The sequence below is a fragment of the Salvelinus sp. IW2-2015 genome, unplaced genomic scaffold (genome assembly GCF_002910315.2).
Source record: "Salvelinus sp. IW2-2015 unplaced genomic scaffold, ASM291031v2 Un_scaffold5111, whole genome shotgun sequence".
In the NCBI taxonomy this organism is placed as follows: domain Eukaryota; kingdom Metazoa; phylum Chordata; class Actinopteri; order Salmoniformes; family Salmonidae; genus Salvelinus; species Salvelinus sp. IW2-2015.
Window position 1 is genome coordinate 20,838 of NW_019946377.1, and position 10,783 is coordinate 31,620.

At 44.3% G+C, this 10,783-nt stretch overlaps 1 protein-coding gene across 1 annotated transcript in view; it reads right to left on the reverse strand.

The window, feature by feature from the left end:
- Positions 1-3,192, reverse strand: part of LOC112077975 (sodium-dependent neutral amino acid transporter B(0)AT1-like) — a 22,249-nt gene extending 19,057 nt beyond the window's left edge. Inside the window, 1 exon segment of the mRNA XM_024144352.2 lies at positions 2,872-3,192. Coding sequence (XP_024000120.1) covers positions 2,872-3,076 — 205 coding nt within the window. The 5' untranslated portion in view covers positions 3,077-3,192.
- Between the last annotated feature and the right edge of the window lie 7,591 nt (positions 3,193-10,783).

Below are 10,783 nucleotides of genomic sequence, written 5' to 3' on the forward strand. Positions count from 1 at the left end.
GGCACAGACTTGAAAATAGCTGTCTAGCAATGATCAACAACCAACTTGAGTTTGAAGAATGTTAAAAATAATAATGTGCAAATATTGTACAATCCAGGTGTGCAAAGCTTTAAAAGACGTACCCAGAAAGACTCACAGCTGTAATTGCTGCCAAAGGTGATTATAACATGTATTGACTCAGGGGTGTGAATACTTATGTAAATTGTATATTTCAACACTTTGCAAACATTTCTAAAAACATGTTTTCACTTTGTCATTATGGGGTACTGTGTGTAGATTGTGAATAGTGAATTTAAAAAAAGTTGATTCAGGCTGTAACACAACAAAATGTGACTGTAGCATCATGTGTTTGGCGACATGGGCAAAGTGCAAATTAATAACTCTGCTATACTAACTGACAATCAGTTAGATATTTTTCATGGGATCTATCTATAGACTCCAGGCATGTCCTCTCCATCAGTCATTGACAAGCCATTATGACTGGAGGTGTGATGTAAATCAAGCTTTAACACCTATACGAGGCCTGTCAGCATAAGTAGCAGTAATAGGTTACTACATTAGCTAATGAAATGCAGTGTTTGTGGTGCTGGAGCCTCCATAGAGACAGATCACCTGGAGCTTCATAGAGACAGATCACATGGAGCCTCCATAGAGACAGATCACCATGGAGCCTCCATAGAGACAGATACAGGAGCCTCATAAGACAGATCACCATGGAGCCTCCATAGAACAGATCACCATGCAGCCTCCATAGAGACAGATCACCATGGAGCCTCCATAGAGACAGATCACATGGACCTCCAAGAGACAGATCACCATGGAGCCTCCATAGAGACAGATCACCATGGAGCCTCATAGAGACAGATCACCATGGAGCCCATAGAGACAGATCACCATGGAGGCTCCATAGAGACAGATCACCATGGAGCCTCCATAGAGACAGATCACCATGGAGCCTCATAGAGACAGATCACCATGGAGCCTCCATAGAAACAGATCACCATGGAGCCTCCATAGAGACAGATCACATGGAGCCTCCATAGAGACAGATCACCATGGAGCCTCCATAGAGACAGATCACCACGGAGCCTCCATAGAGACAGATCACCATGGAGCCTCCATAGAGACAGATCACCATGGAGCCTCCATAGAGACAGATCACCACGGAGCCCCATAGAGACAGATCACCATGGAGCCTCCATAGAGACAGATCACCATGCAGCCTCCATAGAGACAGATCACCCATGGAGCCTCCATAGAGACAGATCACCACGGAGCCTCCATAGAACAGATCACCACGAGCCTCCTAAAGACAGATCACCACGGAGCCTCCATAGAGACAGATCACCATGGAGCCTCCATAGAGACAGATCACCACGGAGCCTCCATAGAGACAGATCACCATGGAGCCTCCATAGAGACAGATCACCACGGAGCCTCCATAGAGACAGATCACCATGGAGCCTCCATAGAGACAGATCACCACGGAGCCTCCATAGAGACAGATCACCATGGCGCCTCCATAGAGACAGACACCATGCAGCCTCCATAAAGACAGATCACCATGGAGCCTCCATAGAGACAGATCAACATGGAGCCTTCATAGAGACAGATCACCATGGAGCCTCCATAGAGACAGATCACCACGGAGCCTCCATAGAGACAGATCACCATGGAGCCTCCATAGAGACAGATAACCACGGAGCCTCCATAGAGACAGATCACCTTGGAGCCTCCATAGGACAGATCACCATGCAGCCTCCATAAAGACAGATCACCAGGAGCCTCCATAGAGACAGATCACCATGGAGCCTCCATAGAGACAGATCACCATGGAGCCTACATAGAGACAGATCACCATGGTTAGAACTACACATAAACTAGTGACATAAGTTGTTATTGTATTGTAAGTACACTTAATGTACCTGATAACAGTGGACACATGTGTGCAATGTGTAATTAGAATATGTGTTAAACTGCACCTACAATAATAAGAACACTGTAAAGAAAAGAAAATCAGTATTTTCCCACGGACACCAAATACAGATTGTACATCAAGCAAATCAAGAGAAGAACATGAGCTTTCCCTATACAAGTGATCCCATCCAACCACACCCACAGCACAACCCATTCAACCCATCCAACCCATTCAACCCATTCAACCCATCCAACCCATCCAACCCTTCCAACCCATCCAACCCCATCCAACCACACCACAGCACAACCCCATTCAACCCATCCAACCCATTCAACCCATCCAACCCATTCAACCCATCCAACCCATCCAACCCTCTTCCAACCCCATCCACAACAACCAACCAAACCAAACCCCATCCAATCCAAACCCAAACCCATCCAACCACACCACACCACAGCCCATCCAACCCGATACAACCACACCACAGCACACAATCCAGTTGTGCAAAGCTTTAAAAGACTTACCCAGAAAGACTCACAGCTGTAATTGCTGCCAAAGGTGATTCTAACATGTATTGACTCAGGGGTGTGAATACTTACGTAAATGGTATATTTCAACACATTTGCAAAGATTTCTAAAAACATGTTTTCACACCCCATCCAACCCATCCAACCCCATCCAACCACACCACATCCAACCACACTACACCCCATTCAACCCCATCCAACCACACCACACCACACTCCAACTAACCACACTACACTACAGCACACCACATCTAACCCCATCCAACCACACCACACCACACCACATACCATCCAACCCAATCCAATCCAATTCCATCCAACCACACCATACCCCATCCAACCACACCACACCACAGCACACCCCAGCCAACCCCATTCAACCACACCACACCCCATCCAACCCCACCACAGCACAACAACACCTACCTCCCCCATGACTCTGGCAAAGGTAAGGGAATCTCCATACGTTCCCCAGCCCCACACAGAACCCCACYCAGGTGAGCATGTATTGGGTCTTGTTGTCCCATTTGGGCCTGTCTCCACTCCCAGCCTCTTCCYTCTCCAGCTTGTCCAGGTCCTCATGGGACAGGATCCTGTCTTCCAGGCCTGGGTTGGGCAGCTGTAGTCTCATGGTTCCTCCAGTGTAGATGYCCAGGTTCAGCAGTGTGACAGGGGAGAGCTGGTCTGTAGGTCACCGCTAGCTGGTACACTAGCTGAGGTGTGGAAAAACTGGTTGCCAACTTTGCAAAACAGCCTTTCAACTGAACTTGTTTTAGTAGATGATTGCTTTACCAAGCTGAAGAGCGACACGTGAAGTTATCTTGTCAWGTGTGACTCAACCAAAACAACACGTTCAACAATAATTGCTATATTARCTGAGAGGGAGGTGTCAGGGATGCACAGAGCCATCCTGTATCTCTTTGTATATCCTACTGTATACCTACTCTTTCTGTTAATGATGTTAATGACACCCGAGGCTCAAATAGTGATGTTTAACCTCTAGGCTATATGGTTCAACATGCAATGTCAGAGAGGTTATCAACTTCAGGATGGTAAAATATAGCTCAGTAAAATGTATGGCCAGGTAAATGGTTCATGATTCTAGAACAGTAATCGTGTTTGGCCCAGAGTGTTTCTTTGATCATGTCTGATGGTCAGGAAAAAACCCTGGCCTTAATCATGTTCCTTGCATCTCCTATCTATAGAAAATCAGTGTTTTGATTGCTCAGCAGAATGGGAAAGGGAAGGGGATACCTAGTCAGTGTACAACTGAATGCCTTCAACTGAAATGTGTCTTCTGCATTTAACCCAACCCCTCTGAATCAGAAGGTGTGGAGGGCTGCCTTAATCAACATCCACATCATCGGCACCCGGGAACAGTGGGTAACTGCCTTGCTCAGAGGCAGAAGGACATCTTTTTTACCTTGTCAGCCTGGGATTCCATCCAGCGATCTTCCGTGTACTGCCCAACGCTCCTACTGTTCACTCACCTGACTACTTACCAAAGTTATAACCACTGAGGAATCATTTGTAATAATACAACAAAACTGTTGTAAACAGAATACAACAGAATACAAACTGTTGTATTCGGGCATGGACAAATACAATTTAGATTATTTTCTTTTGAACATGGCAACACAAAACCAGAACAAATCATCATCGCTTATTAAATATAATTATAGCTATAGGTAACATATTACCATTTTCCTTTATCCAATCAATTCGTACAACAACATGTTCCAAAGTTTCAGTATCGTCGCAGTAAGCTACGCTCTTACTGTCCCACAGGCTACAGGCAACAATGCATGTATTCAGACCTCTCTTCACACGCCACAGGAGGTCACCAACACGCATATAATGTGAAGGGCCCGTCCTGCATGCCCTGACAGCTCGTCTGCTGCTACTGGCCGAGTTTGCGCTAGAGGAGGAGACCCTATCCCACTAACGTTACCGTCAGACGCCACAAGTCTAGCAGTAACGTCCTCAGCGCAGTCTGCTTCAGCACCTTGCCTGCCTGGCTGCCTGCAATGCCCTTGGATACTGCCGTCCCTCTCATCGCTACACAATTTACATTATTCTGAACAGAGAATATAAGCTGGAAAATACTTCAGGACAACGAGGGATACTGATTTATATTACCGTGTTACGGCGTTCAGTGTCTTTATTTCTGTGAGCCTGTATGGGGCGAATGGAGAGGAGGGTGCATCGATAATTGAGGGAGCAGAGCAGGACTTGCTGCCTGCTGCAGAAAACCTGACGGCTCGGTGGATTTGGATTTGTTGCTGGGACCAGCAGTCGGGCGCGGGGTTGCGCGTCATATCAAAGGATTTCTCCAGACGGAGCGCTTCTACTTTTTGAAACCTGAGTTCTAAAAAKCGRCTTGCATGGATACAACATCATGGCTACGTTTGTATGCAGGGTCCAGTTCTTAGACGATACTGATCCATTCAACAGCACCAATTTTCCTGAGCCGACCAGACCGCCTCAGTACACTTTCAGGGAAGATATCCCCCTTATCAATCAGATTGCTGGAGTCCACAGGCTTCTCAAAGCCCCACACAAGGTATGTCAAGTGTTGTATGTCTTTATTAGTTCTGGCAACMMAWTTTTTTGGTATGCTTTGCAATTTTTCTATCCATAGAAATTGGAGAATGTAGCCAATTTGGGTTGTTTTGTCATCAATATTGACGTCCTAGAACAGTGATGTCAATGGTAATGACATAATAATGCAATTGTAACTTGTTGCAAATTCATATCCCTAACTCAAAATTGTTAGTCAACATAGTTATTTTACTGTGTTCACTTTCACATGTGAATTAGTTTTAGGCTTTGGCACCACTGAGTCACCKGTATGACAAAAGTTAATGATTATAATATMTTTTTTCTGAAATGGAGGACATWTTSATCTATTTCAGGACCAAATGTAACCAATCATAACCAATCAAGAGTCCAGTCAAGTGTTAACAGGTTTCAGGARGGGTACTGTACTGTCCATCAGTGATTTGGGTCAGCCTACWCWGGATATCCATGGCTATGACTCCCCACAATAGCAATGACTGCATGTAATCCACAGCTCAGTAGCATTAATACTTTCCTCTAATCAGGATGGAGAAACCATTAATGGGTGTAAAGTAAACATCCTCTTGATTGATGCTACCGGCCTGGGAGAACGAGACATCATTGGTTTGACAGTCAATTCAGACCATTTCCAAAATGTAAACAACCTATGAATACTGTGRCAGAGGGATAGTTTTAGGAGCGGTGTTAGTGTGGTATTCACTGGAGTCTAGTGGAGCGCTGCATGCATGGACAGCTGATGAGGACCATGCTGGAATGGATGGACAGACCTAGBCTGTGTTCCAAAGAGKACCCTCTTCCCTATATAGTGCASTGCTTTTSACAACGGCCCATAGGGTATTCAGCATTCCATAACTCAGAGGAACTAGGTCAAAAGAAGTGTACTACATACCTAGGGGATTGGCTTCCATTTGYGACACAGACTATAGATTGGACGGGTGTSAACTAGACTGCCATGRCATGGCCTTGGTCAGGGGGACAAGCAGCTGTGACCGTTAAATGGTATTCTCCCTAGGCAGATGGGTTGCCTTGCCTAGCCCACATTAACCATGTTCCTGTTGCCCTAGGTCTGTCATTTCAAGACTTAGTTAAATGGTGACCACAACAGTAAACCTCTGTTTAGCTGACCTGATCTCTTCACCACAACTAGGGTTGCAAAGCTACCAGTAATTTACAAAAGTTATCGGAATCTTCTGTAAATGTGGTAATTAACAGAAAATCTATGGCAATCTTATGTAACCTTTGTAATTATACTTGAATAACTTAACTAAATATATATGAAATATATATATAGTATTAATTTTTATATCTGTGTCCATATTGTCCATGAGTTTCTAGTAAATATACCATATGGTTTAAATAAAAATGGTCTAATTAATTTTAAAAAGCATCTAATCAACAATGGCATTATTTTCAATTAACTCTGCAACTCTTCCAACTATTGACTTTTTTCACATCTGCCACCAGTTTGACGCCCAAACATTTACAACAAATACATGTTGAGGACATAGTAAAATAAATACAAGTGTGTAAAAACTAAAGAGGATATGTCCTGCTGAAACCCTCATATTAAACACCAATGCTATTCACTAAGTTGTTAAACACCAATGCTATTCACTAAGTTGTTAAACACCAATGCTATTCACTAAGCTGTTAAACACCAATGCTATTCACTAAGTTGTTAAACACCAATGCTATTCACTAAGTTGTTAAACACCAATGCTATTCACTAAGTTGTTAAACACCAATGCTATTCACTAAGTTGTTAAACACCAAGCTATTCACTAAGTTGAGGGTTTATATTTAGGAGAATGTTTTACAGCTTTGTCATTCTATTTCTGTTTTAAAATCATCTTATTCAATTATTTCATATATTTTACTTGTAATAAGGCCGGAGAGAGGACCAGAGATAATTAGACACCTGAGATAACCTGAAGTACCCAAAAGGGCCACTAGATGTCTTGTGACAGATTACATAAAACTTTGAAAGATAGCAAAATTCTTGTAGTTTACTGGTAAACCTAGAACATTTACCGTAATATACACTCCCTTTGCAACCAACAATGACTCTATTACCGTAGAACAGTGATTCCCAACCAGGGGTACCGGGACCATAGGCCTACTGGTAAAATACACATGAGTGTACTTCAGAGGTATTCCGGGCAGAGCTAAATTCAGTTGGTGGTACAGTAACCAAAAAAAGGTTGGGAACCCCTGTCGTAGAGGACTGATGCAACAACCACACAATGGCAAATGTGCCCTTTGGTGTCTAACGGGGTCGCTGAGAAAGACAATATTATTGTGCGGTTTTAGTGAAAAGACAAACAAAGAAGAAAAAAGAAAGAAAGAAAGAAATGTAACAAGTTAACAGTACACTATGTTTGACATCTTGTCATCTTGTGGTTCTTTGCACAACTTTGACTTACAACTCTGATTTCCCCGCTTCTATTTGGTCGTTTTAGACCACATCCAGTGATCTATTGTTCATACAMAATGGTATTTAGACACTGCTTGTAATTTTGATTAACCAGTCTTTGAAAGTCTATACACAGAATGTTTTCCGGTACCAATTCTCTCTTGTGACTCTGACATCATAGGTATAGCATCCTTGCCTTGTTTAATCATCTCTGTGTGAACTATGCTGAATCATTGGCTGGCTCTTTTGATTAGTAGACATTTTGACCTATCGTCCTCAACATAGCCCTCAAAGCTAACCTACTTTTCCATTTCAATGTCATTTCTCATCTTCACTGGATTTATCATTGTTTTTTGGCCAATCATGCCTCATGCCTGTCTTCCTTTATCTCCACTTATTTCAGGAGGCGATATGTTCCTAGATATTCACTGTTATGTCTGCTTCYGCCAATAGTTGGCCTAAACCCATACCATTGTATTGCCAGTTTCGACCAGATGAAAGAAAATGGGCTCTCCTTCTCAGTACCTTGTGGTTACAGGAGTTCAGCYTTCTTTTAGAAAATCCCTAACAGTGACAAATGATGTCAACCAGATGCTTAGCTATTCTTTGTCTCTGATGATCATTCAGAGGATCCCTCCCTCTCCAGTTGAGCTATAAACCTACTTCCCAGTCCTGGTGGATTTATCTGCATCTAAACACATTGTCAGAGGGCCTCTTCCTCTAACCATGACATTTAAACAGAGTGAAGAGGAGGAGAGGCCCATTGGGTTTGGAGACAGAGGAGTTTACTCTTATGTTGAGCGTTCATCTCAGCCCCAGTTGAAAAGTCACGCAGGTCCCTAATACAAAGTTAATTTGGGATCTTTCTTCATTCTGTCAGATCAATTGTCTTTTTCACTGGGTTTGAAAAGAGCTCGGTAGATAATACGTCACGGAACCCACAGGATACTGTGGAACACCACAAGAGCCTGGTTTTCATTCCAGAACCCATTCCACCCCACTCTGCTCTGACCAACAGGATGGGAAGGGAACTCTCTCCCTGCTGCCTGCTCTGAGGCAAAGGGGAGCGAGGGAGGCTGACAAAAAGGCTGGCTGTACTTGTTTGGTTTCCACACTCGGTTGTCCTCCATCTCCTGCTGCACCAGCCTTAGTTTAAGCTGAAGGCAGTTTAGCAGAAGGCCTATGGGACCGCAGGGTGCCAACYAAAAGGCTCTGTGATGCCCTGCCTGTGAACTAACTGATGCACTAGCGGTTAGCTTCAACTGGCTAACCAGACAGCAGCAGCTGTAGTTGTCAATTAGAGCCCAGGCAGATACCAGAGGACTGTCTCAAGGGGGAGACCTTATCCTTTATGTCTATGTTGAAACTTGAAAGTTATTCTCTGGCTTTATATTTTAACATTTTCACATCCACCTGTGTTCAGTGAGTTATTGGTGGTATTTACTACCATAGACACCAGTAAACACACATACAAACACATTAAGACAGAAATGCAAGTTCCCAGTTGCACAGTCATACCATTGACCGCCTGTGTCTCACAGGGTTGCCTCCCCCCCCGCTACATCTGGGGATGACTGAGAGTGGTGTACAGACTGGTATTAATAGCCCAGTGCTAACACATGGTACCAGGGGAGCCAGACAGGACAGCACACTAGCAGATGCTGCTGTTGTCCCAGACGTGCTCCTGTCAGTTCCAACCTGGCTGACTGGACTCTCTCTGGGGAGGAGCAGTGCAGACGGCTGCCAGAGATGATGATGCCATGGGGACCTGCCTGCCTGGTCTTTCTCATTGCTGACATTGACAATCAAATCAAATAGGCAACGCCCTGTGAGCATTCACACACAATCAGTATCATATTCAGTTTGTGTTGGATTTACAATCTCTTTGTGCACGACCATTGATTGGGTATTTTACTTACACTCAAAGTCTAACCTTCAAATAGCACTCAGCATCCTCTTTGTGTAGATACCACTGAACATACTTGATCAGAGTTAGATAGAACAGAACGTACGAGGCATGGCCTGACTCAGGATTTCATCGCAGAATGTATTTTGCTTTGGACGACTAGGCAGACTGTGAATAGACAGAGTGCATTCAGTATGCTAGGGCTGTGTCCCACAATCAGCCCAACGCATCACCGGGGCACACTGCCTGCCCTCCAGAACATCTACAGCACCTGGTGTCACGGTCAGGCCAAGAGGATCATGAAGGACCTCAGCCACCCGAGCTACGGCCTGTTCACCCCGCTACCATCTAGAAGGCCGGGGACAGTACAGGTGCATCAAAGCTGGGACCGAGAGACTGAAAAACAGCTTCTATCTCCAGGCCATCAGACTGTTAAATAGTCACCACCAGCAGGCCTCCGCCCAGTACCCTGCCCTGAACTTAGTCACTGTTACTAGCTGGCCACCACCTGATACTCTACCCTGCACCTTAGACACTATTGCCCTGTGTACATAGTCATTGAACACTGGTCACTTTAATAATGTTAACATACTGTTTTACCCACTTCATATGTATATACTGTATTCTAGTCAAGGCTCATCTCTATATAACTACTGCTGTACACACATTTTCTATTCATATACTGTCCATACTGTCTATACACACCATCATATACAGTGGGGAGAACAAGTATTTGATACACTGCCGATTTTGCAGGTTTTCCTACTTACAAAGCATGTAGAGGTCTGTACTTTTTATCATAGGTACACTTCAACTGTGAGAGACGGAATCTAAAACAAAAATCCAGAAAATCACATTGTATGATTTTTAAGTAATTCATTTGCATTTTATTGCATGACATAAGTATTTGATACATCAGAAAAGCAGAACTTAATATTTGGTACAGAAACCTTTGTGTGCAATTACAGAGATCATACGTTTCCTGTAGTTCTTGACCAGGTTTGCACACACTGCAGCAGGGATTTGGCCCACTCCTCCATACAGACCTTCTCCAGATCCTTCAGGTTTCGGGGCTGTCGCTGGGCAATACGGACTTTCAGCTCCCTCCAAAGATTTTCTATTGGGTTCAGGTCTGGAGACTGGCTAGGCCACTCCAGGACCTTGAGATGCTTCTTACGGAGCCACTCCTTAGTTGCCCTGGCTGTGTGTTTCGGGTCGTTGTCATGCTGGAAGAACCAGCCACGACCCATCTTCAATGCTCTTACTGAGGGAAGGAGGTTGTTGGCCAAGATCTCGCGATACATGGCCCCATCCATCTCCCCTCAATACGGTGCAGTCGTCCTGTCCCCTTTGCAGAAAAGCATCCCCAAAGAATGATGTTCCACCTCCATGCTTCACGGTTGGGATGGGTGTTCTTGGGCGTTGTTACATCTCTCTCC